The sequence below is a fragment of the Pelodiscus sinensis genome, chromosome 2 (assembly GCF_052426305.1).
Source record: "Pelodiscus sinensis isolate ZL-2025 chromosome 2, ASM5242630v1, whole genome shotgun sequence".
NCBI lineage: Eukaryota > Metazoa > Chordata > Testudines > Trionychidae > Pelodiscus > Pelodiscus sinensis.
This window is the reverse complement of record NC_143053.1, coordinates 120115057-120142578: the sequence shown is the minus strand read 5'-3', so window position 1 is coordinate 120142578 and position 27522 is coordinate 120115057. Positions and strand designations below refer to the sequence as shown.

The window sequence follows — 27522 nt, the reverse complement described above, 5'->3', positions numbered from 1 at the left end:
TGGTCAGTCTCAGGAGATCAAGATCCTACATCATAGGGTCTGGTGTTAGACACCACCCATTTGGAGTCCTGACTTGAAAAACTCGTTCTAAGTGAGGTGTGCTTCCTTCAGCCCCATTGTTCTGACTAGTTGTAATCATTTTGTAGGATCATCAAATTTAGAGGCACACGCCTCTTCTTATCACAATTAATATGGTGAAAGAAGTATAGCAAGACATCCATAAAACAGTGCCAAAGTTACCTTGCCTCCAGTTGGAACAAACAAAGGATGAGTCTCGGCATGACTTGGTAACACAAAGTATCCATTCTTTCAGAGAAAAGTAGCACAACTCCAATAACCTTCTCTCAGGATTTCAAAAAAACCCATTTAGCCTCTGTTTCCTTCAGGGAAGAGATATGGGTAAAGTTCAAACAATATTTAATAAAGTCTCCAATTCCTTCTTTCTTCACAGAAAAAGGGAGAGCTGGATTAAGTCTTCTGGGGGCCCAGGGCTAATAGCTTTTGTGGGGCCCCTAGGGTCTGGGATGAGGCCAAAAATAAGGAGATCTGTGTGCAGCAGTGGGTTGAGGCAGGAGGATGAGTGCGGGAGGGGATGAGGTCTCCTACTGGAGGTGCGAGCTCTGGGGTAGAGCTGGGGATGAGGCATTGGTGGTCAGAGCCAGTCTTATGGGCGGGCGAGGTGGATGGTTGCCTGGGGCTGCCATTTTCAAGGGGCCACCGACAGAGCCGGTCTTCGGCCTGGCCTTCTGAGTCTGGTATTTTTTTGAAACCATCTGGAAACCCTATGGATGCCTGGGGCCGCCAATTGGTTAGGACTGGCCCTGTTTGTGGTGCAAGGGTGGCTGGATTTGAGTTACTTCTCTCTGAAAGAATGGAGGTGCCAGGTATTTTGTTTTCCCAGGCCACTCAAGGACTGCAGTCTAGGGATCTGGAATGCAGAAGGGGCTCAGAATAGGAGGCTTTTTTTGGGGGTGGGGAGGTTTTGGGCAGGAGTTTGGTTGTGGGAGGGGGCTCAGGGTTGGGATGTGAAGGCTGGGAGGGAGTTAGAGTATGGGAGCTGGGGCAGAGAGCTAGGGTATGGGTGGTTACCCAGGGCAGCTTCTGTTTGGTTGGGAAGTGGGGGTGGGAAACAAGTGGTTCTGAGTGGCCTGTGCTCGCTTCCAGGCATCACCCCTGCTATTCCCATTGGCTGGGAATTGTGACCAATTGGAACTATGGCGGGGGGCAGAACTTGCAGGCGAGGGCAGTGCCAGGACAGAACTTCCCGGTGTGGTCCTCGTCATAGCAGGAGAAGAGGGGGGGAATGGCAGTGTGTAGAGTCACATCCTTCCCCTGCCAGGCAGTGCTGGCACAGAATACAGCACACAGAGGCTTTAGGTGTTGCAGCTCAGAGCTCTGGGCATGGCAGGGGGAAGGCATGTAAAATGTTTGGGAAGCACTGAGCTTGATGATCATAATGGTTCCTTGTGGCCTTAAACGGATACTGTACATTTATTATCCAATCCCATGCCTTGGCAGATCTCTCAGCCACAAAATTAAACACAGCTAGGTTGTCCTACCTCTCCTCTGGAATTATTTATGCAACTGGTGAGTGTACAATGACTAAGGTCCCAATCCTACAAAAACTTAAACATACATTTAACTTTATTCATTTGAATTCAATGGGCCTTCGCCGGTGAATAGTTAAGCACATTCCCCTTTCCCTGGCTACACTCTGTTTATTAGTCAAGGCTACTGCAGCTCTATGGCAGTGGAGGAGAATTCCAAGAGGGAATATACCAGATTTAGGACAGCTTTGTGTTGGAGGATCAGTATTGTATGAGAATGGTAATTATATTTCATGACCAATGTTCCCTATAACTTTTCCATCCATGTGCAGAATACATTTTATGTGCACTGAAGCATATGCAGATGTGTACCACCAGTTGAAACACATGCTACTGGCTGTGGGCACACTGCTAATCAGCTGATGGCATTTGAATAGTTCCTGGATGGTTGCTCAAGCTCACAGCTCACAAGGAACACTGTTTATGACTAACAAAATTATTCTGTAGTTAGCAGTGTAATTAGTTGTGAAAGTTACCTTTAAGCAATCGTACAGCTAATAATTTCAACAGATGATAATGCCAGTGGGTGTTACAGATACTTTAAATCCCAACCCCTCCAGCAACCAGCTAGCAAGTTTCAAACATCCTCTCTCAAACCAGGTAGGATTCCTTTTATTTACGTTTACTGTTCAAGTTATTGTTATAATTTTGAAGGGAATTTTTAAAAAGTCCTTTTGCTATACCCAGTCCATTTTACGATTGCACAGATTATTCCAGCTGTCAAGAATGTTACATCCCTATAGGATCATGTGCTAAAGGTGCAATACTGTGATCCTGCCTCTGCTGTTATGTTCTGGGCTCACCGTGGGAAAGGCATTTTGACAAAAATTTTAGATGTGTGCCTAAAACTAGTAATTTAAACCTAGATTTAGGTACCTAAATAAGCAGCCTGATTCTCAGAAGGGCTGATCCCCACAGATATTGTTGATTTTTTATAGTAAATTATAATGTATTTATATAAGTGTATAAGCAAAATTTGTCTTGCAGAGCTTACATAAAATGTTTTAAGTGCCATTGCTTTTCAGAGCATAACACTCTTGTGAAATGTATAACTTGCCAGCTTTTATAAAGCTACGTCTTCATTGTGAGTTCTTCCGGCAGAAAATATGCTAATGAGGGACTCAATTGCATGAGTCGCAATCTCATTTGCATATTTTCTGCAGATCCGTTTTTGTGATAGGCGGGATTTTTGTGCAAAAAGAAGTAGTGTGGACATTTTCTTTTTGTGCAAAAACCCCTTTTGCCACAAGATCGGTATACCTACTTTTGGGGGGTATCAGGAGCTTGCGGAAAAAGGATTTTTAGCACAAAAAGAAAATGTCCACACTGCTTGTTTTTGTGCAAAAACCCCTTGTACAAAAAGAAATGGCAGAAAATATGCTAATGAGATTGTGACTCATTCCAATGAGTCCCTCATTAGCATATTTTCTGCCAGAAGAACTCGCAGTGAAAACGTAGCCATTAATCAATGATTAGGAAAAGAAATTCTCAACAATCTTCTTACTTTTCCATAACAAAGCATTTTTTATTAAAAAATAACACCCACATTGTTCTTTTCAAGCTTAGTCATCAGTAAATCTGTGCATATTTTTAAAAAGGATCTGAGATGGAAATGGAATATTTAAGTAAGAAAATCATAGAAATGAAGGACTGAAAGGAACCTGGACAGGTCATCTAGAGCAGTGTTTCTCAGCCAGTGGTACGAATACTCTTAGGGGTACACACAAGAAGTCTGAGGAGGTATGTCAACACAACTGAAATTTGGAGAAAACTGAATTTTTGTTTTAAGTTTTAAAGTTTTATTATTTTTGTACTTTTTAAACACAAAAATTTCATCTCCCGCCCAGCTATGATTAAGTTGTTTAAACAAATGTGTTGCAATGGAAGAAAAAAATTGTGCGTGTCTGAAAACTGTAGGTACTGGGGTACTTATATATGTAAAAAGAAGGGGTACTTTATTTTAAAAAAGGTTGAGAAACACTGACCTAATCCAGTCTCCTGAACCAAAGCAGGAATATGCAATATCTAGCTCATCCCTGACAGGTGTTTTTCTAAACTGTTATTAAAATCTTTCAGTGAAGAGGTGTCAGTTCATGGTCTGTTCTTCCTTGCATTTTCCTGTAGGGTATGTTTAGACTACATGGCTCTGTCAACGGAGCCATGCAAACTAGTTTACCCTGCATAAGCAAAGAAGCGGGGATTTAAATAATCCCTACTTTATTAAAATAAACATGGCCGCTGCGCTGTGCTGACTATCAGCTGATCCGGCACAGCGCAGCAGTCTAAACTCGGATCGGTCGGCTGGGGAAGCCTTTGCCGACCGATCCTTTATTCCTTATGAAACGGGGTTTGCAGAATCTGTCGGCAAAGGCTTCCCCAGCCAACAGATCTGCGTCTAGACTGCCGCGCTATGCCAGATCAGCTGATCGTCGGCACAGCGCAGCGGCCATGTTCATTTTAATGAAGCGGGGATTATTTAAATCCCCGCTTCTTTGCCTATGCCGGGTAAACTAGTTTACATGGCTCTGTCGACGGAGCCATGTAGTCTAGACATACCCATAATGCTGGAGGAAACTTTTCTAGATCTGGGTCTTTGTATTAATTTGTGAAAGTCTTGGAATACCTAACCGGGAAGAAATCAAGGGTGGTCCTTTTCAGAGTTAACAGAGATGGATTAGATTAGAGTCTTTCCATGAGTCAATCCTAATTGTGAAATGTATTGCAAGACATAGATGCTCTCACATCTTACAAGTGTATATTTCTTTTATAATATAAGAAGCTGAATCAGTGACATTACATATTAATATTACATATTAATACAATTATTTTCTCCCCATTGTCTGCTGTTGTTACCTAGATAGCAAATTAGGCTCTCATTTACACTTGTGTTTTTACACTTGTGAATTAACTCCTCTGAAGTTACTCTTGATATATTTGGGTACAAAAGACAGCTCAATGTGGCCCTAATCACATACTACAGAAAACAGAACAAACTCTCTTAGGATACCTGATTTTTAGCTCATACTGTTGTAAATCACGAGTAATTCCCTGAAATCAGATGAGGAGATACATCTGCATGCATCACACTCAAAGAAACTGTGCTGGTAGAAGATTTTTACTCCTTGCAGTGTTGAACATTAGGCAAGAAAAGGATAGTCTCAATTTTCTGAGTGGGAAACTAGACATGAAGCTGCATTTTCAATGAGAATGTCCCCCCCAAAAGTCTGTATCCCATTTGTCCCAAATCTTATAGGTGAGAAACTCAATTATTATCCCCACTTATATTTACATTTGTGTATAACTAGCTAGAAAGATATTGAAAACATCTGATGCAGTAAGAGGTTGAGAAAAGAGATTGTTGAACTCTATTGATCTGGGCTTTTTTCCCCCTTAGGCAGTGTCTCATTTTTCACAATGAACTCCATCAGTGAAGCAACTACCAAATTTTGCCTTGACTTCTTCACAAAAGTGAACAAAGATTTGTCATCTGAAAATATCATCTTTTCTCCTGCAAGTATCTCAATGGCCATAGGCATGGTCCTTCTTGGAGCCAAAGGTAATACTGCCACGCAGATAGAAAAGGTAGGCAACAATCATGATACCATCTATGTTTTTTTGTTAATCTCTAAGGCATTGCAAGACTATTTGTTGTTGTTTTTTAAGTTTTTCCAGTTACAGACTAACACAGCTATTCCTCTGAATCATTTGTTTTATTCATTCATATTTGTGCAGCAATGGCAGACTATTCCCATGTGCAATGTCACCTAATCTCCTGAAGGCTTTTCTTTGAACTCAGGGTGTTTTTCTTCTCAATGGCTAATATAGCCTGCACAAGTAGCAAATGCACTTTTATACCAAATGGAATTGAACTTTATGTAGTTGAAAAGGTGTCTTGAAGGATGCAGGCTGGGAACTTTATTGTAAACTGGAAATAACATTTCTAGCCCAAGAGCAAGAGGGTTTTCCCCTCTGATCCCGATCCCGCAAGCCATAACTAGGGTATTGTATCCAGTTCTGGACACTACATTTCAGGAAAGATGTGGGCAAATTGGAGAAAGTCCAGCAAAGTGCAATGAAAATAACTAAACGTGTAGAATGACCAATGAGGGAAAATGGAAAAAACTGCATTTGTTTAGTCTGGAAAAGAGAAGACTGAGGCTATGTCTACACTGCGAATTTTTGCAGCACTAAATATGCTAATGAGGAACTCATTTGCATGAGTTGCAATCTCATTTGCATATTTTCTTCCGATTCTTTTTGCACAAGGGAGTTTTGCACAAAAGAAACAGAGTGGCCGTTTCCTTTTTTCACAAATCCCCTGATCTTGTGGAAAAAGGGGGTTTGTGCAAAAACCCCTTGAGCAAAAAACCCCTTGCGCAAAAAGAAATGGCAGGAAATATGCAAATGAGATTATGACCCATGCAAATGAGTTCCTCATTAGCATATTTAGTGCTGCAAAAACTCACAGTGTAGATGTAGCCTGAGAGGGGATGTGATAACAGCTTTCAAGTACTTAAAAGGCTGTAACAAGGAGGAGGAAAAAAATATATTCTCCTTAACCTCTGATGATAGGACAATGGGTTTATATTGAAATAAGGGAGGTTTGGGTAGGACATTAGGAAAAACTTCCTAACTGTCATGGGGTACGTCTACACTACAACGTTAATTCGAACTAACTTAGTTCGAATTAGTTAATTCGAACTAAGCTAATTCGAACTAACGGATCTAGACTAAAAAACTAGTTCGAATTAGCGTTTTGTTAATTCGAACTAGCATGTCCACACAGAGTGGACCCTGAACCGGGGTTAAGGATGGCCGGAAGCAGTGCCGGCAGGGCATCAGAGGAGGACTTAGAGCGTGGAGATGCTGTCTCAGGCTAGCCGAGGGCTGCGCTTAAAGGGTCCCAACCCCCACCCCGGACAGACAGTTCTCAGGGGTGCCCCGCCTGCAAAGCAGTCCTGGCTTGGAGTGCCCGGAGTACCCACACTGGGCACATCACAGCACTCGGCCATCAGACCAGCTGCACTTGCCGCAGGCTGCCATCTGGGGAGAGGGGGCAATCGAGGGGCTGCAGGAGAGCTTCCACCCCCAGAAGCCCGCAAAGCCAGCCCAGTCATCCCCATCGGGGGCTCGTACCCCATTCCTCCCTCACCTCCTTCCACTTACCCTTCCCTAGCCCCTCTTCTTGATGTACAAAATAAAGGACAATTGTGTTCAAAAATGGAATCTGTCTTTATTGAACAAAACTGGGGGAGACTGGGAAAAGGAGGTGGGAGGGGGAAGAGAGAGGCTGGGAGAGGGGAGGGCAACTACAATGATCAGGGGTTGGGAACAGGTCCCATATGAAGAGAGGCTAAAGAGACTGGGACTTCTCAGCTTAGAAAAGAGGAGACGGAGGGGGGACAGGATAGAGGTCTCTAAAAGCAGGAGTGGGGTGGAGAGGGTGCATACAGAAAAGTTCTTCATTAGTTCCCATAAAGAAGGACTAGAGGACACCAAAGGAAAGGAATGGGTAGCAGGCTTCAAAGTAGTAACAGAAAGTTGTTCTTCACAAAGCAAAGAGTCAACCTGTGGAACTCCTTGCTGCAGGAGGCTGTGAAGGCTACAACTAGAACAGAGTTTAAAGGGAAGTGAGATCAAGTCATGGAGGTTGAGTCTATAGAGTGCTATTAGCCAGGGGGTAGGTGTGGTGTCCCTGCCCAAGGTTTGTGGAAGGCTGGAGAGGGATAGCACGACACAAATGGCTTGGTCACTGTCTTCGGTCCATCCCCTCCAGGGTCCCTAGGGTTGGCTGCTGTCGGCAGACAGGCTACGGGGCTAGATGGACCTTTGGTCTGACCCAGGACGGCCATTGTAAGCTCAGGGCTCAGGGTCAGGGGTCTCAGTGGGCCCCCTTGATTTTCATGCACACCTGCTCCTGGGTGCCCAGGCTGGCAGCTCTCCTGCCTTAGCCGGCCACCTTCCTGTGCCTAGTGCGGAGGTCGTGGGCGAGGTCCACGATGTCCGCACTAGCCCAGGCGGGTGCCCACCTCTTGCGGTCCCGGGCAAGCTCCCGGGAGCCGCCAGCCTGGTCCCGGGAAGAGGGGGAGGGCTGGGGGGCATCGGGTGGGCGGCTTGAGCCGTGCCAGGTGCAGGGTCTGCTAGCTGGGTGCTGGCAGGCTTGCACCTGGCAGGGGCACCGTAGCCAGCCCGTGCCCCTTTAACGGGTCCGGGGCCGGGAGGGGGGCAGATGAGTTTCCCTGGTGTTGGCCAGAGTGGCCACCAGGGAAACCTGGGGAGGGCTAGCCTCCCACTAGTTCAAATTAATGGTCTACACAGCCCTTAATTCGAACTAGTAAGTTCGAACTAGGCTTAATCCTCGTAAAATGAGGATTACCTAGTTCGAACTAAGCCCTCCGTTAGTTCGAATTAAGTTCGAACTAGCGGAGCGCTAGTGTAGCGCCTATGAAAGTTAGTTCGAACTAACGTCCGTTAGTTCGAACTAACTTTGTAGTGTAGACATACCCATGGTGGTTAAGCACTGGAATAAATTGCCTAGGGAGTCTGAGGGATCTCTATCACTATAGATATTTAAGAGCAGGTTAGATAGACATCTCTCAGGAGTGATATAGATGGTGCTTGGTCCCGCTGTGTGGGCAGGAGACAGGACTTGATGACCTCCTGACGTCCCTTCTAGTTTTAGTAGTCTATGCATGCAGAATTCTACTGCTGTTATTGCCCTATTGCAGCAAGTGTAAATAAAAGTCTAAAACACTGAAATGGGAAGTGATTTCCATAATGTTAGAATTATAGCTCTGCCTTCTAGTGATTTTAAGCGGTATTCACCAAATGGTTTGCCGATTCTGATGTTAATGAATGGACTGGGCATCCAGTAATAAAAGTTGAGAACACCTGTCCTTTCGACTGGAGATTAGCTTCTGGCTTTCAAAAGACAGTAAGCAAAACATAGAATTGAATTTTCAGTGACCAGGTCAGTTTCACACATAGTGTAATGATGGTTGCAATGTTATATTTCCACTGCAGGGGCTTCGCTTTGTTGAATTTGCAGAAAATGAAAAGCCAAGAACAGGAAGCTCCTTGGAAATATCAAGAAATGATGACAGTTCAGAGAGCAGTTGCAGACCTCCTCTTTCTCCCCAGCTGGAGGTATCTTAGAACAACTGTTGGTCTTGGAGATAGTTTGTGGAATTTGAATCCAAATTCAAAAGTGGCATATTTTAAATGTAACATACCACTGTGGGGGGAGGGGGGGAGAGGGAGGGGAAGGGAATCCTGGGATGTGAGTGTTAGAAGGTATAGGGAAAAGAATACAAAAAAGTATACACAATAGCCTAGTGTAAGGTTTAGGATGTTTGAAAATATAGTACAATCATCTGCTTGATTTGTGGATGTAGTAATTGCCAGTGCAGTCACATGTGTTTAGTTCAGTTTGCATCTTGCTGTGTCATTGTACTCCTACCGTGATCATGAGTACATTTGCATGTATAAATTAGACATACAGAAAGCATTTGCTGCTCTGCCACCATTAACATTTTTCATTGTATAACAAAATTCCAAATACTCTATATAAGTAATGAGAACATCCCAAAAGATGGGATTACTTAGCACTTATAACAAGGCTTATAACAATACTTAGCACTTATAACAATACGAATTACTTAGCACTTATAACAAGCCTTTTGCTCCATAGATCTCTAGACAATCAGGAACAAGAACAAGTTGGAGAAGAAAAAGCTAGTTAAGTAATTGAATCTGAGTGGTTGAATAGGGAACAATTAGTTTTTTAAAAATCTGTCGCTCTCAGCCTTCTTTAATCAGAAAGAAACTACAAGAACGTTGTGCTTTTTTAAGGTTCTTGACGATCAGTGTGATATTCCTGGAGGGATTCATTCCCAGTTCCATGACATCATCTCAGAAATCAACAAACCCAGCCCTTCTTATGAGCTAGTTATTGCCAACAGACTGTATGGAGAACAGACATTCCAGTTTCTTCAGGTAAGGTGCACTGAGATGGCCATTAATGGACTGTAACATTGTGGGACCGACAGAGATGTACAACATGAGCTCAGCTCAGGTGAGGTGGTCCAATTTTCTAATGACTGAGATAGGACTTGTATCCATTTATACAAGGGGTGGAGTTGATCCCATAGACCAGTGGTCTCCAACCTTTTTACACCCAAGATCACTTTTTAAATCTCAGAACAGGAGAAGATCTACCGCCCCACCCCTTCCTTGAAGCCCCGCCCCTTCCTTGAAGCCCCGCCCTCTCTATTCTCCTCCTGTCCATCACTTGCTATCCCCAGCCCTTACTTACACACTCTGATAAACAGTTCGTTTTTAAATTATGCGATACATAAAATTAAAATCAGGTGTTTATAGTTATGAAATAAATGGTCTGTTTTTTATTCATGCTATTTAAATCTAAAATGAAGCATTTATAATTATACATTTTGTGGGGACAGAGTTCTGTGGCTAGGGGCAGGGGAGAGGGAACAGGGTGCTGGGAGGGCAGAGGACAGGGTTCTGTAGCAGGGGACAGAGTGCCAGTGGGGACAGAGTTCGGGGAGTGGGGACGGGAATGGGGACAGAGTTCTGTAGCTGGGGACAAGGGAGTAGGGACAGCATTCTGTGGCTGGGGAGTGGGGGCTGGGGAGTGGGGTGCCAGTGGAGGCGGGGAGTCCCCTGCATTTCCCTCCTCCCAGGATTCTCCCCTCTCCCCAGGGAAACCAGCCCGTGCCTGCCCCGGGGCCGACCCCATGCGGCGCAGGGAAGCCCCGAACATGCCTGCCCTGAGGCCAACCCCCCCACCCGCACAGGGAAACCCCGTGTGTGCCTGCCCCAGGGCCAACTGCCTCCCCCCCGGCGCAGGGAAGCCCTGCGCGCACTTGTCCCGGCGCTAACCCCCCCCCGCGCAGGGAAGCCCCACGTGCACGCCTGCCCCGGGGCCAACCCCCCCCACACGCGTGCGCTGGGAAACCCCCTGCGTGCCTCCCGCGGGGCTGACTCACCCCTCCTTGAGGTAAGTAGTGGGGCTTCTCGGGGGTGGGAGGGAAATGGGGGCGGGGCAGACAGGACGCCTCACGAGCGACTGGTCATGGCCTCGCGAACGACCAGTAGCTCGCAATCGACCTATGGTGGCCACGGCCATAGAGGTACCAGTTTGTAGGGAAAAACAACCAGTCATCTTAAAATCAATTCATCTTATTCTGGAATGGAATGTTTTAGTTAATTTTAAAGCCCATGGCTATGTCTACACTGCAGGCTTCTTGCACAAGAACTGTTTTACGCAAGAGTTCTTGCGCAAGAGCACGTCCACACTGCCATGTGCTTTTGCGCAAGAGCTTCCATGGCAGTGTGGACTCTCTCTTGCGCAAGAAAGCTCTGGTGGCCATTTTAGGCATAGAGGTTTCTTGTGCAAGAAACCCCTGTTGCCCATCCATACTGCTTTCTTGCGCAAAAGTTCTTATAGAAGAGTGCTTATTCCTTGTGGGGAGAAGAATAACTCTTGCGCAAGAAGCCCTCTGTTCCAACGCTTTACTGTAAATTTACTTGCACAAAAATGCACGTGCAGTGTAAATGCTCCAGAAGTTTTTGCACAAGAACGGTCATTCTTGTGCAAAAAGCCTGCAGCTTAGTCGTAGCTTCAGTGTTTACTAATACTATTTGTATTTTGACAGTACCTACAGGACATGGTCTTATTAGGCTAGAGACTATACAAAAATATAATAAAGAGACAGTGTTATGTAAGCCTGCCTCTCAAATGCTGTTTTATACAGTACATTGTTACCTATGTTTTTCTTCAGCTTTTCAACTATTACTTTAATATATCAAAAACAATGGGCTTAAATTGCAGGACAAGAAGCAATTGGTTTAAATTGCCTCCCTGCCCCAGTCCTATCTTTTGGAACTGAAGTTGAGGCCTCATTGGCAAGGCAGATCTATACTTTGTGCATTCCTAGGCACATATCTTCCGTGCTTCCTCTTTCTCCAGCTGACCTTCAAGTTACATAGTTTTAGAGAAGTACAGTGTGCTGAGACATATGCCTACTGTGCATAATGGGAAATCCAGAACTAACAGTTGGGCTCTCCTGGCTTTTCAGTACATGCAGTTCTGGGTGACTCTGATCCCTCTTGAATGTCCACATGCACTTGGACACAGGTCTGAGTCTCTGTGGTTCCAGTTTCCAGAGTCAGGGTTCCATTCACTTCTGGACTGGAGCTGGCACAAAACTTCCTTTCTCTCCGGCAGTCATCCCAGACTGAACTGGGGTGCTCCCTTTTCTGCTAGTGCTGCATCAGGAACATGCCTTGTAGGGATGTGGGAGCATGGCTTCCTCAGCCAGCAGGGAGGAGCCAATGCTTCCCCTTCCAGGACGGGGTGACTTCACCCATCACAGTCTCTTTTATGCAAACACTCCAAACCTATGAAACCCTTTATTACACTCCACCAGTTCATTCTGCTAGTCCCCCCTATCTCTAGGATATACAAAAATAGTTTTGCATTGCTGTGGAACTAGAAAACAGGCACATTTTATGTTATTTAGCACACACTCTTTTCTGATATATTGTTCTGACATTATCTCTTCTTGTACAGAAATACCTATCCTGCCTAGAAAAGTTATACCAGGCTACATTGAAATCAGTTGATTTTCAACATGCTGTAGAGGAAACCAGAAAGCAGATAAATGAGTGGGTTGAAACCTTTACAAAGGGTAAGGACAAGTCAGCTACTGACTGCTATTTCTTGATATTTAATCAAAAACTGTGAGGTGTTTAAAATTTACAAGGTGCCTAAAAGCTTGGAGGAGAAAATGTTTCTCCATGACTTGAACGTGCCCAGTATAGAGTTATAGCAGCAGCTCTCCATGATCTGACCACTTGCGCGACATAGAACTTTCAACCTCTCAGGGATCTCAGTCTTACATATGTCTTGAAGTGTCTAGTCTTACACCCACATACATAAATGCCCTGTATATCTCTTACTACATCAGACACATGGTACTAGAGCTACTAATATGCCAAACCAGTAGTTCCCAACCGCTGGCCCACAGACTGGTGGCGGGCCCCAAATCCTTGCCTGCCAGGCTGCTGCTGCCACACAGCATTCCCTCTAAGGTGTGCACTTGTGTGGGGTGCACCAAGAATTTGAGGCCCAGGAGCAGCTGGGCAGCCACCATGCAGCCTTGGCCCGAGTTTCAGCCCTTTTCCAATGTTGGAGCTGCAGGCCACATGGGTGTGGAGCAGCTGTTCAGAGACTGCATGGTGGGCGGCAAGCTGTTGCTCCAGTGGCCCCAATGGAGCCGTGTGGCGGGTGGCCCATGACTGCTCCAGCCAGGGCAAAGGGTGCTGGGCGGGGCGGCAGCATAGTGCCAGGTGCCCTGGGCCAGGCAGGGCTGGGCTAGGCCCTGTTGCTAGGCCCTGTCCCTAGGTGGGAGCAGGAGCCGGCCACAGATACCTGAGCACCTGAGCAGCCTTCTCCCCTCACAATGAAGTCAACTTTCTGCCACCCATCAGGATCTGCCCCTAGGGTTATCAGGTGGCTTAAAAAAATACCAGACACACTTGATCTCAGATGTGGGAGGAGGGGGGGAGGACCAGCCAAAAAGGGAGTGGGGCTGGCCGGGAGGAGGTGTGTGTGTGTGTGGGGGGGGGAACTGGCCAGTGGGAAGCAGGGCTGGCTGGGGCAGGGACTGGGGGAGATCAGGAGGAGAAGGGCAGGAAAACTGGCAGGCGGGAAGCAGGGCTGGTTGGAGGAGATCGAGGTGGGGGTGGAACTGGCTGATGGGAAGCATGGCTGGTTGGAAGGGGGTCGGGGGAGCAGGGCTGGCCAGGAGAGGAGCAGGGGTAGAGAATCAGCCAGTGGGGAGCGGGACTGGCCAGGGCGCACACAGATCCCGGGGCGCTGCCCGTCCCCCCCACGGTCTCGGTGAAGCACAAGCGAGCCCGGCCCCAGTGATTCCCTCTCCCCCCAGGTCCGCCCCCCCCAGCATAGTTGCGTACTGCAGTGTGAGTGTGTCTACCAGCCAGGCAGTACACAACTATGTACTGATACTCCTAATAATAATGAAACTTACCTTAATTAGAAAATACCGGACATTTTATATATCTGGTATTTTCTCAATTTGTTTCCCAGACAGAACCCTCAAATACTGGACTGTCTAGTTCAAAACCGGACACCTGGCAACCCTATCTGCCCCAGGCTGGATGGGAATGGGGTGTCTCCAGCTGAGTCCCAGCTGGGCAGTGACTGCACACCCCCCAGGACTGGTTCAAGGGAGGCTCCCAGTGGTAACCCGGCCTGGAACATGGGGCGAGTTGGTTGTGGGGGGAAAGGGTAGAGGTGAGGCAGAGGGGCATGCCCCCCTCAGGCAGGGGCACTGACCAGTTGGGCTGAAAGCTCCAGGTAGCCTGGACAAGGCAGCTCCAGCTGCAGTTCTGCACTGAACTGCAAAGAGACCAGGTTGGGTAAAATATCATATAGATCCTCCAGTCCAGCAGTTGGCGAGCCTCGTTCATTGTAATGTTAAAAATAATCCATCCTCTGGGGATAGGGCTGCCTAAAGCCTCATGGCAATTGACAGACATGGATCTCATGACAAGAAAAGTCCCCCTAGAGTCTTTTTAATTTAATTCTTCAAAGGATGCTCTTATTAGTCTTTGCCCTTCATTATTTACATTTGTAAATATGGTGCAGATAGAAGACTAGGTGCTATTTAATACAGAATAATCATAGAAAATATGTTCCTAATATAAATTCTTCCCATTTTTATTATGATTTTGTAATAACTTTTGAGTCTATGTTTTTGTTTTTCTGTAGCAGCAATTTTTTCCTTAGGATTATTTGATTTAAAGGCTGACTGACTTTTTGGATTGGTGTCAAAATTTAATTCAGTTTCCTTTGATATAACAATAAGATGTCCACATGGCAGAATGGGGCTCCTCCTAGGGGCAGGGAATTGTGTGACTACAGATACAACGTAAAATAATGCATGACCGCTGAGAATAAACTACCATAACAACTATGCAAATAGATTAATTACCATTATTAAGATGCAAATATTTCTGTGCTGGTCCATGAAAAGTTTTTTAATGAGTTTGATGCTCCGAGGTATAAAAAAGTTTGGAAAACACTGTGCCAAACTAATTTGTCTCCATTTGTTTAAGGTAAAATCAAGGACCTCTTTGCCCAGGGTGCACTTTCTGGTGATACTAAGTTAGTCCTCGTGAATGCAGTGTACTTCAAAGGTCAATGGGCAGAAGAATTTAAGAAAGAAAACACCAAAGAAACACCTTTTCACATTAACGAGGTAACTTACCGAATGACATGTATCACATCATTGCTCCTCTGTTACTTCACAGGCTTGGCAGTCCATGAGGAGCTACTGGGGCACATGGTCTCTTAAATCTAGAACTCCATTATGGTCTAGGGACCAGCTGTGTGATTGGTGAGGAAGCTGTTTCCCTAAAGCTTCTACTAGTAAAGTGCATTGTGCCTGACACAAGTACAATGCCTCACAAAGCAAAGTGGGGCACAGGGGAAGCTGGTGTATAAAATGTTTCAGCATCTGCCTCCCTCTATGGCCTGTCAGCTCTTCTCCTCTCATGAGTGGAAGTGGTGAGGATGTAGTTTTGCTTTCTCCCCTTCTCCTATGGGGTTGCAGATACAGTTGGAATCAGACCCCTTGTGTAGTTTTTTTTTTAAATAAGAAGATACACCATCTCATATAACTGGAACTTGACCTTGAGAAATCATTGAGCCTAGTCCCATGCCTCACAGCAGGACCAAGTACCATAGCTGACACATTTGCACCCCTAAATGGCCCCTTCAAGGATTGAACACACAACCCCAGGTTTAGCAGGCCAATATTCAAACAGCTGAGCTATCCCCCTCCTATGTAGCATTGCACTCATGTGAGCAAAGCCTGACCGGCCCCTGAACAAGGCTTATGCTAAGGCTGCTTCTTGTACCTTCCCCCACTGCCTATCTAATTTGCAACCATATGTAGCCCCTTACCTTGTTTGCTTTGTATTCAGACCTACAATGAGTTGTTCTGCTGCCAGGCTCACAAATGACACAGAGAGAAAAATATCCATTTAACCTGTGTTCAGTTTCCACATTCTCTCACCAGACTCTCTCACCAGACTTATTTCCCGACTCATTTTTTCCCATAACGGCTGACTATTCAAACGGAAGGATTTTAGGTGACATTCTGTCTCTCATCCCTGTGATATTCCATCTGTGTGGTATGGGCAATAAATGTAACATAGCAATAAATGTAACATGGGCAATAAATGTAACATAAATGTATACACCTTAATTCAATTTCACCATCTTTCACCAAGAGAAGGTCACATTTTAGCACAATGTAGCAAAAATAGGTTGGTAATGCTGCAAGGGACACATTTGTTTAGGGAAAGGAATATTGTTTCCAGTGGACCTTGATTCCATTGCATTGTTTTGTATGTGTCTATTGTTTGTAGGTTTTGTAAATCTCTGGGTTAGTTTGACCTGAGAAGATGCTATTAGACTGACATGTAAATTGAATGAAAAGGTAAAAGAGAGGCTGTAGTTTTAATGCCCTTAGCATGGTGCTCAAGTTGGGCAGCCAAACCCTGAGGCCCTCAGTACCAGTGGCAATTTCTGAAACTGTTGGTCCAAGGAAGTAGCATTTACTCTTCTGGATCGTCTGTGTGTCTTATAATGGATTTGCCTGAGTGCAGGTGCAAGGAGATAATCAGTAATATCTCCGCTTTCAAGGGTCAGAGGAGAAGCAGCATGCTGGAATCTTGCATCCTGGGGATGGGCTTTTGGGGATTTCCCACTTGCCTTCTTCCCCCGTACTTCACATTGGCCTATTTCCCTTGACACAGATCTGGAGAAAAAACCTGTTATGGAGTGTTTGGAGACTGTATATAGTTTTCTTTGGAAGGTGTTTATCTGGCCCTGAACAACTACTGCAACATTTGGGTTCAAGTGAAGACATAATACAAGTGTAACCTCTCTGCCAGGTAGAACCAGCAACAGCCAGGACATGGTTCAACATCTAAGGGGCTCCTCTCCATCTATCCAACACAGAACTTGGAAATTCACACAACACACCTGAGCACCACTTACAAGCAAAAAGTCCGAGTGCAGAAAAAGAAAGTTTTAATGAAAAGGGAGGGAAGAAACGTGGTATTAATGTGAGAAAACACCACACACAGAGTTCAAAACCAAAACCATGAGAAACAGTCCCACCCTCATGTTCATTGGGCTATGTCTTACCTGTCACCGCTCTGCTGGCCGTTCATTACACCTCTCCACTGCCACCCTGCTGGCTGATCAATACACCCCTCCATCTCCTGCTGGCTTGTGGTGGATTTGTCTCTGGGCCAAACCTAGTGATTTCTGCTCTCAGTGATTTCAGCTCTTGGCCCAAAGCACAGTCCAGCCATAAGGGATTCCAGCATCCAGGTTGATTACAATGAGCAAAACACTATTCCATCAGCTGAATATGTAACACACCTAAGTGAAGCAGGGTCAAATTGTATTTACATAAATGCACCCAGGGTTTCTCTCCCATTCTAGCTAGCTGTAATAGAAATATTCATTCAGACCCTGCTTACATCAGGAAAAATGTTTAAATACAACAGGATTTGTTGTATTTGTCTCATTCATTACTTGTTGTCATTGCTTTCAGACGACAAGCAAGCCTGTGCAGATGATGAACCACAGAGGCGAGTACAATATAGCTACAATAAAGGAGTATGATTGCCAGGTGCTTGAACTTCCATACAAGGGTTGTGAGCTGAGTATGTATATACTGCTGCCAAAAGACCACGCGGGTTTAACAAAGGTAAAGTTACCTATGATGACAGGATAACCTTTAACTAGAATATGAATGGGGAAATGTCTTATGTATCTCTGAGCACCTGGGCAGACAGAATAGAGAAAAATTACCTCTTTCCTCCTTGATGCAGTGTATACAGTGTTGAATAGTAGATCTGAAGACAGGCTGCTTGTGTTGTTCTGTTCTGATTTTTCAGAAAACAAACAGGTAGCCTTTTTATGCTAAAAATAGGGCACAGTGACAATGTAATCAATACCTAATAGCTACATGTTCTGTATTTTCACCATTTTGAAACAGTTTATACTCACACAGACAAGTCTAAAAAGAATAAATAATAAATACAATATAAGTAGGACATTGGCAGATCCACAGAGCCAATAATGTATCTGCTACATATTGCTGCCAAGCTTAGCATCCGATCCAACTCCCTGACCCTTTGCCTACACAATTCAGTTGCAAAACAGCCACTGACTCCATTGACTCCCTTTACTTTAATGGTAGAGGTCTAAACATTGAAGCTAAAAGTTGACTTTCACTGGTGACCCAGCCTTGTGGTCATTATATTTACATTAATAGAACCTACCTTTCTTTCTTTCCTTCCTTCCTACCTTCCACTGGACAAACTCTTATTTGGAAATCTTTAGGGTGCAGCTACAGGGAAATCAAAGCCCTAAGGACTGAGGAGCAAAAAATTGCTGTGTAGACACTGAGGCTAAGTTGGAGACTGAGCTTTAGGACCCAGTGAGTGTGGAGCGTCCCAGGGCTTGGGCTTCAGCCTGACCCTGAATATCCACTCAACAATTTTTTCAGCACTGGAGCCCGAGTCCCATGAGCCTGAGTCAGCTGATGTGACCAGCTGCGGGGTTTGTATCCATTTGTAGATGTGGAAGAAAACATTGTCCTCACTCCACGTTTGCAAGCACAAGTAGTCGGAGGCAGTTTTATTACAAGCTGCAGCAAGGGAAAAACTGATTTGGATGGGGGGAAGCCCCCGCTCCCCAAGGCAGATCTTCGAATACAAGCAATTATGAGGCAGTTTATATACTGTCCATTAGATATAATAACATTAAACAATTAGTCTCCTTCCCATTACAAACATCAATGGCTGACAGTTATTTTAGTTCCACCCTGATGCTCCTTATCTCAAGGTCCCTGCCAGAGTCAGCATTCTATCCTTATCTCCGTATGGAGGCAAGAGGCGAAGGCAGCGTCTTATTACAGCACTCGTGTTGTCAGGCCACAGACTTAGCCTGACTCTTGCACTCTTGCTAACAAACCTGAAATGGCTGTATACCAATTCCCTGATCCTCCACGTAGACATCGTCTTAGAGAACTACATGCTACTGACCCCAATAGCATTTAAGAGTCATGCTTCCATGTAAATGAAAGTCACTTTTCCCACCTGCTCACAAAGTTCAATGTCTTGTTGATTTTGATGCATACATAACTGCATGATTCTGATGCCCTTGTATCTTTATGTCTGTAGCTGGAGAAGGAACTTACCAATGAGAAATTAACAACTTGGATCAGTGCCAATTATATGAATAAAGATGACGTGAAAGTGTCTCTTCCTCAGTTCAAAATCCAGACAGACATTTCTCTGAATGCCTATTTAGAAGCTTTAGGAATGACCGACATGTTTTCCCCGGAATCAGATTTGTCTGGAATATCAGAAGCTAGTGACCTGTTTCTCAATGCAGCTGTCCATAAGGCTTTTATAGAGGTCAATGAAGAGGGCACTGTGGCAGCAGCTGCAACTGGAATTAGCGTAGGTGTAACCTCAATCAAAACACCTGTAATGTTTTTGGCTGATCACCCTTTCCTCTTCTTTATCAGACACCACAACACCCAATGCATTCTCTTCTATGGTAGAGTCTCTTCCCCTGAATCCATCTAATTAACATGACATTCTGGACCCCGGAACCATGATATGGAAAATGCAATGGAAATGTTTATTTTCTTTATTTTTCTCTTTTCCTTCTACTGTCTCATGCTAGTGATTCCATAGTTCTAGGCAAGTCTGAAATAAGAGTCAGTGTGGCACTGGTCATCAATATTGTGAAATATATGTCAGGATACTGTGCAAAAAGTGTAGTGTATGTTTACTGAATATATGCTTTCAAAGTCTGTTTCTGGCAGGTGGTCACCAACAAAGTAAAGAAATGGGAAAAGAAATTTTTGGTCAGACAAGAGATGCTAAGACATCTATTTTGTACAAACTGCCATTCACATTCAGTCTCCTATCACCAGTCTGAACTTAATGCAAATGAAGGATTGTTAATTCAGAAAGTAATTAATAGGAAGAAAACAGCAAGGAAGGAGAACCTTATCCTGTGGTGCTCTTAAAAGGTTTGTTCTACTATGTTTGAGGGGAAAAGAAGGCACCCACACATCCCTCACTTAGGAAGCAAATGGATAGCAGGGTTGCTTCATGAAACTGGGATTCCAGGCAGGCTTGCGTGGCATGAGATAAGCTTCTTTGCCAGGAGGTCAACTGTTAGTTAAGTTTAGCTAGTCTATAGAAATGCTTCATATGTAACCATTTGATTTCAATAGTCTTGCTTGCTGTTACTGGACACTCTTGTCCTTGATAATAAATGTGTTCTTGTTTTCATTATCAACACTTCTAAGTGCTGTGCTGTGAAATAAAGGGATGCTCATGAGATGGTGTGTGCTTTTTGTTTGGCAACAGCAAGCTGAGTGGATCAGGGCCAGACACAGCATGGAGTGTTCTGAGCTCTTGAGAGTTAATGTGGGTCTAACACTTGGCTATGTCTAGACTGCCCCCTCTTGTGCAAAAAAAATGCAAATCAGGCAAAGCAGTGAATATCGCTGTGCCTCATTTGCATACTTAATGAGCCACCGTTTTTGCGTAAAGGGCTTTTGAACAAAAAGGAGCCATCTACACTGCTCCTTTTTGTGCAAAAACCCCTTCTTGCGCAAGAGCCGTTCTTCCTGAAAAAAAGCAGCAAGAGGGGGCAGTCTACACATAGTATTTGCGCAGAAAGGACAATGCCTGAGAGGACCTGGAGGATGGTGCTTGTGTTGCCAGAGGCTGGTGGTTTCAGGGAGCTGTTGCCAACAAGCCTGGAAATGACTGATTTATGTGGGGGGCAGGTGGTGGAGAGATGTATACATATTTTGTTATTTTCAGTAGTGGCAGAGAAATAAACCCAACTGAAGTTGAAGACAAAGCTGTGTGCATTCACATAAGATAGAAGCAGCAGGAATATAACATAGTACAAGTGGCCACATGGTGATAGATCGTATATTTATCCCTTGATCTAGTCAACACTTGGCCATGCACTGGTGTCTCTCTGGTTGTAATAGGAGTTATTCAGGTGCTTAGCATTTGTTTAAATGCTATGCAGAATATTGATGCATTCCTTAGCTATGTCTACACTCGCGGCATTTTTGCGTGAGAAATATGCAAATGAGGCTAAGTGTGGAATATTGCTGAGCCTCATTTGCATACCTAATGAGCCGCCATTTTTGCAGAAGAGGCTCTTGTGCCAGGAGCTGTCTACACTGCCCCTTCTTGCGCAAGAAAAACCCTCTTGCGCAATGCTGCTATGCTGATTATTTTCAGGAATAACAGCATTGTGCAAGAGGGGTTTTCTTGTGCAAGAAGGGGCAGTGTAGACAGCTCCTACTGGTGCAAGAGCCTCTTCTGCAAAAATGGCGGCTAAATAAGGTATGCAAATGAGGCTCAGTGATATTCCACGCTTAGCCTCATTTTCCTATTTCTTGCGCAAGAAGCCACGAGTGTAGACATAGCCCTTGGGGCCACATCATACATTTTCTTCTAATTATTCTTAAGTGGACAAGTTAATTCTAATAATAAACATTGGTATTTTAGCAATGGGACTCTGATTTTCCAGTTTTATATTTCCCTGGTTCCTAATCATAGATGAGGGCTGTGTCTACACTGGCGCGATCTTGCGCCAAAGCGGCCGCTCTTGTGCAAAAACTTGCTGCCTGTCTACACTGGCCGTGTGTTCTTGCGCAAGTAAACTGATATTCTACTGTATAAAATCAGGGCTTCTTGCACAAGAACTATGATGCTCTCGCTCAGGAATAAGCCCTCCTGCGCAACTGTTCTTGCACAAGAGGCCAGTGTAGACAGGCAACATGAATTTCTTGCGCAAGAAAGCCCTATGGTTAAAATGGCCATCAGAGCTTTCTTGCTCAAGAGAATGTCTACACTGGCATGGATGCTCTTGCACAAAAGCACATCTCTTGCTCAAAAGCACATGCCAGTGTAGACGCTCTCTTCTGGAAGAGTTTTTGCACAAGAACTCTTCCGCAAAAGAGTTCTGGAGCAAGAAGCTGCCAGTGTAGACGCAGCCCTCGAGGAGTTTTAAAATATTGTTTCTCTAATAAACATAATCTACCCAGATGAGTGTTTAGCATAATTGATGTCCCCTGAGAAATGACAATCTACAGCCTATTGAGTGTTTCTGATATACAAAGGTGAGGCTCAAGTAGAACTTATAGCGATCTGCATGGACTGTGGAGAAGAGTTTGGAGCCGGCACCAGGAGGCCAGTCTGTGTGCACATGCCTGGAAATGTCACTGCAGTTGGGGCACTGAATAAAAGTTGTCCTCACCACAGGTGAACCTCTGGTGGCTGGGTGTGGGGTACTAGCTCATCATCCTTTGTCAGCAGCTGCTCTGGCACTGAGGTGGCTTCTTTTCTCGTGACTTCTCCTTCCTGACAGGGCACTTTAGATGGAGAATCTCTCCTCCCAGGGTTTCAGTGTGCCACCTGGACAGTGCCATGGACAGTGCTGGTCATCCATCTGCCAACTACCACCCCTCCTAAACTCCTTTTCACACTCTTCTTCTATGAGGCTTCTCCATGGAGTCTGTTAACCCAATACAAAAGCAAAACACATTTCAGGGAAAGCAAATTCAGGCCCCATTTTCCCAGCTTCAACTTTTAACCCATCCTGTGTCCAGCCCACCACTGCAGCTCTCCATTCTTCTGCAGAGAGCTGACTTTCAGGACTACCACCTCCTTAAGTCTTGCCCTGTTGAGATGCTCCTGCTATGGCTTTCTGCCTATGTGTAAGTGGGGGAATGGTCCCACTATTGTGGGGAACTTTCCTGGCTTCTATACACCCCGGTGAAATGGGCCAGCGAAAGGATCTGAGTCCCCGCTCCCACTTCCTTTACCCCACAGCTCCCTGATCCTGAGGGCTCCCCCTCCACTCTCCTGAGTAGCAGAGCCCTCGAAACCCCAACAAGGCTGAGCCCAGGTTTCCTGGGGCTTAATCCCCGACCTTGTAGTCACTAGGGGCAGGAGTTAGGGTGTCCCCACTCCGAGGTGCTCTCTTCACACTGCAGGCCTTCTTGGCCCAGTGACCACTTCATAAGGTTCTAAGCAAATACAATTTATTAAACATCAACTGATTAAAGAGAAAAGAATAAGAAAAAAATGAGAATGGTTAAATGAGAACACACAGCCCTGCTCTGTAGCACAGGGACATCAAAACAGCAGCCTGCAGAGTGTAAGGACAGTTCACAGTCTCTTCCTTATAGGTCCCTAGAGGCCCTGGATGTGCTGCAGAGGGGCTGCAGGCTGGACACGCTTCCTCTGGCAGCGACCATACAGCCTCAATCTCTAAGTGGCCAGACCCCTCTCCCAGTCTGGCCTGCTGGGCCTCTTGGCTGGTGGTATCTCCCTGCCCAGAGCCTCTCTCCACACTTTGCTGGTCCCAGCTGCTCACCACACCCAGCTGTAGGCTGTGCTGCTTTGCCAGTCTCAGCTCCTTGCGTTGCTTCTCTGTCCCTTTTGGCTTCTCTGAGCACTGCCAGTCTGCTGCTCAACACAGGGTCTGCGCTCCTTGGGCTGTGTGTGCCTGGCTCTGTTGCTGCAGGACTTCTTCTGCACACAGCTTGCACTGCTCTTAGCTGTGTCTTAGCTCTCTCCTTGCTCAGAGAGACCCAGAACAATCCCAGCTCACAGGGAGGACTGGGCCTGGCCTCTTGCTTTCCTCACTGGCCTGTCCAACCTGTCAATCAGGCTGAGCTGGAGTGTTGGCTGCTTTCCATTGTCTCAGGGAACTGTCAGTCTCATGGACCCTTCCCCTTTTGATACTGGGAGCTGACAAACCAAAAACTCCCACAGAGTTTTAGTAAGGGGCTAACAGTGCCCTTACATAGGGGATGTCCTTCCCTGAGGCCCACTTAAAGATTCCCCTTCAGCACTGCTCCCTCTTTCATCAGGGCTCAGGTGTAAATTTCCTCCCAATCGTCCTCTGTGCTCTACCTCCCGTCCCAGAGAAAGGGGAAGAAACATGCAATCTCTCTCCCTGCAGTCCTCTTCTACTCTGGGAATCCTCCCTTTATAAAAATCATCCAGCTGGGAGAAGGACAGCAGGCAGTATGTATGGAAGGAAACTCCATGCTTTTTCTTTGCTAAGATGTGGATTTTTGTTGTTGTTTTTGCCTCTCCCTCGAAAGAATGGTCATTTAGCAGGTAATTGTCCCTCAGCTTTGCTTACTTTAGCTGAGGTGTCAGCTTGCCTGTTGTTTTTGAGGAACTGGTTTGACCACTACTCAGATGTATCCGAAAAACCGACTTTCAGTTATGATCTCAGCCTGTGTTCATAACTTGACACATAATAGTCCTGTGGGACTTTTGCCATAACATTGATCGGCAAGTTTGAGTTTTTAAATGATACCTTACAAGACATGCCTTGTGAAAAGATTATTACAATAATGGCCAGGGTGGAAACATAGGGATATATTCTGTCACACAGGGACATGCCCAGCACTCGCACCAATATATATATATATATATATATATATATATATATATATATATATATATATATATATATATATATATATATATATGCCATTTTATTAATTCTGCACTGCCGTGTGAACAATTGAGCTCTATTTTCAACAGATAATGGGGCTCAAAGGATCAAACTTATTAGTGCATAGAGGAAAAATGATGCAATTAATCACAAAGTTTAAATAATATTGCATTTCTTATATATCCTACCGATCACTCACTGTGATCTGGAAAACACTGATATTTTGCATGGCAAGAAGGAGGGAAGTAGGAGGGGAAGCTATTAGCACTCTCAACCAGTAAGCCACACACAGATCCTCTGCTCTCCCCTTAGGCTGGGAAAATAGCAGTGTCCACTGGCCAGCCATGCGTGCTGGACACGGTGGGAATTCGTTCCGCCCTGTCTTCCCTCTCCTGCCTGCAGGCTCCTGTAGGTTGGGAAAGTATCACTGTCCCAGTGACACTCAGAGCACATCTACACAACAGGGCTACAGTTGAATTAAGCTACGCAACTTCAGTTAAGTCAATGGTGTAGCTGAAGTCGAAATAGCTTACTTCAGCTTTTGGCGCGGTCTACGTGAGACTTTCTGTGTGGATAGGCTCTTTCATATTTTGGAATAATGTCAATGAGTTCAAAATAACGCTGCTGTGTAGACAGCCTCAGTCACAAATACCTGAAAAAGACAGATCTGTTATAAATCAAGTTGGTCACTAGAGGTCAGTCTCTGAACAGGTATTAAAAATCAACCAAAACTATTCTTCTACAAATCCATGTTCTCTAGCCCGTCTTATCATCCTTTATTGAACGCAAGCTCTACTAGACCTCCCTCCAAATACCCTAAAACGTGGAGTTTGATTCGGTTAGGGTTGGACCATTGTAAAGACAAGGCCATCAATGAAATGTTGCTTTAGCTCTGGGACTGGATACAATGTTGCTGAAAATTGAATTCAATCTGTCTATAGGGGTAGAGTGCCCAGACAGTGTCTGTTAACCTGTATTACGTAACTCCATCGATCCAAGTACCCATGCACTCATGCTAATGCAGCTGCCAGTCAGTCTCCTGGACACAGTGCAACACCGGTTCTGGTGTCGGGAGATGAGCTCAGACTGGGGGGATCGCACTGTCATGCAGAGATGGGACAATCAGCAGTGGCTGCAAAACTTCTGAAAGTACAAGGCCATGTTCTGTGCATGTCTTGTCCCTGACCTGAGGTGATAGGACACTCCCATGAGACCTGCTCAGACTGTGCAGAAGCGTGTGGCAATTTCCCTATGGAAGTTTGTCATGCCAGACAGCTACCGCTCAGTCAGGAATCAGTTTGGGGTGGGGAAAAGAACGGTTACTTACCTGTAACTGTTGTTCTTCGAGATGTGTTGCTCATGTCCATTCGAAGTAGGTGTGTGTACCGCGTGCACCACGTCTTCCGGAGCGTTTTCCCTAGCGGTACCCGTAGCGCCGGCAGGGCGCCCTCTGGAGTGGTGCCGCCATGGCGGGCATAAGTACCCCTGCCGGCGCTGCCCCACCTCAGTTCCTTCTTGCCGGATATTCCGACGAAGGGGAGGTAGGGTGGGAGTGGAATGGACATGAGTAACACATCTCGAAGAACAACAGTTACAGGTAAGTAACCATTCTTTTCTTCTTCGAGTGGTTGCTCATGTCCATTCGAAGTAGGTGACTACCAAGCTAACCCCAAGGAGGAGGGGTCGGAACAGTCATAGCACCAGAGTCATAAAGGAAGGTGAACAATAAACAGATTTATTTCAACAAATAAACAGTGACAAGTCACCAACCCAGAACAAGACAACCAGATCTATATATTTACATATTTACATCACAGATTCAAGGACTGCAGAGCCCACCCTTGCATCCTCCCTGGCCTGTTGAGGTAGTGCATAATGTGTTGCAAACATGTGGAGGAAAGACCAGGTGGCTGCCCTGCAAATTTCTGTGATTGGTACCTGGGCACCAAAGGCCACCGAGGACGCCTGCACCCTGGTGGAGTGTGCCTTCACACTGGGTGGGGTTTTACCAGCCAGGTGATAGCATTCTGTGATGCATTGCACCACCCATCTTGATAGCCTTTGCGTGGAAATAGGCGACCCTTTGACCCTGTCCCCGAATGCAATAAACAACTGTTGTGATTTACGGAATGGCCTGGTCCTATCAATGTAGTACGCCAGACCCGCTTGGCGTCCAAGGAGTGCAGAGCCTGCTCCTTAGAGGAGGCGTGGGGCTTTGGGAAAAACACCGGGAGATAAATCTCCTGGGACAGGTGGAAAGGTGATACCACCTTCGGAAGGAAGGCTGGATGAGGCCGTAGCCTTACATTGTTACTGGAAAAGACAAGGTAGGGCGGGTCTATAGTTAACACCCTTAGTTCCAACACCCTTCGAGCCGATGTAATGGCCACGATAAAGGCAACCTTCAATGAAAGGTGCAGCAGGGAACATGTGGCCAGCGGTTCAAAGGGAGGTAGCATAAGCCTGTGGAGGACCACGTTAAGGTCCCAGGCGGGAAGCGGGGCCCTCACCGAGGGGTACAGCTTTTCCAGGCCAGTAAGAAACTGTTTAACCACCGGGTTAGAAAAAGGGGAGACTCCTGCCATACCAACATGGAAGTCGGAGAAAGATGCCACATGGACTTTGATAGAAGAGAAAGATAGGCCACTAGACCGAAGCTGGAAAAGGTAGTCAAGAATAGTTGGAATAGGAGCCGAGGACGGGTGTACTCCTCTCCGGGACGCCCAAGACGAGATGCGCCGCCACTTGGCAGCATACGACCGTCTAGTAGAGGGTTTCCTGCTACTGAGGAGAACCATCTGAACCTCTTGGGAACATTCCCTTTCAGGTTGGTTCAACCACGGATAAACCATGCCGTTAGATGGAGAGACCAGAGATCCGGGTGAACCATGATCCCCTCGCCCCAGGGTTGAGTTAGCAGATCCCGGACTGGAGGGAGTGCTATTGGGTCCTGGACAAGCATGTTCATCAGGATGGGGAACCAGAACAGTCTGGGCCACCTGGGGGCTATGAGAATGATCGAGGACCGAAACGTCCTCCCCCTGGTCAATACCCTGGAGATTAGGGGAAATGGAGGAAAAGCATAGAGGATGCCCTCTGGCCACACGGTCATAAGGGCATCCCCCAGAGAATATTTCTCCAGTCCCAGCAGGGAACAGTAGTTCCTGCACTTGGCATTGCTTGCCAAGGCGAACAGGTGTAGGCAGGGATAACCCCACCTGCGGAAAACCTGGCGGAGAGCAGTGTCCTTGAGGG

The 27522-nt window shown here is 45.8% G+C and overlaps 1 protein-coding gene across 2 annotated transcripts; it reads left to right on the top strand.

Moving 5' to 3' along the window:
• Nucleotides 1–2055: 2055 nt before the first annotated feature.
• LOC102447581 (serpin B4-like) lies at nucleotides 2056–20100 on the top strand. 2 transcript variants are annotated; one of them, XM_006122896.4, is made up of 8 exons: nucleotides 2056–2207; nucleotides 5002–5189; nucleotides 8631–8753; nucleotides 9459–9602; nucleotides 12202–12319; nucleotides 14772–14914; nucleotides 17288–17443; nucleotides 18924–20100. In XM_006122896.4, exons 2-8 carry the CDS (start codon nucleotides 5022–5024, stop codon nucleotides 19332–19334), a joined length of 1263 nt encoding a protein of 420 aa, XP_006122958.3. In that variant the 5' UTR covers nucleotides 2056–2207; nucleotides 5002–5021; the 3' UTR covers nucleotides 19335–20100. The 2 variants fall into 2 exon arrangements, with proteins under 2 accessions (XP_006122958.3, XP_075777474.2); XM_075921359.2 differs by lacking the exon at nucleotides 2056–2207 and adding an exon at nucleotides 3208–3347.
• The last annotated feature ends 7422 nt before the right edge of the window (nucleotides 20101–27522 follow it).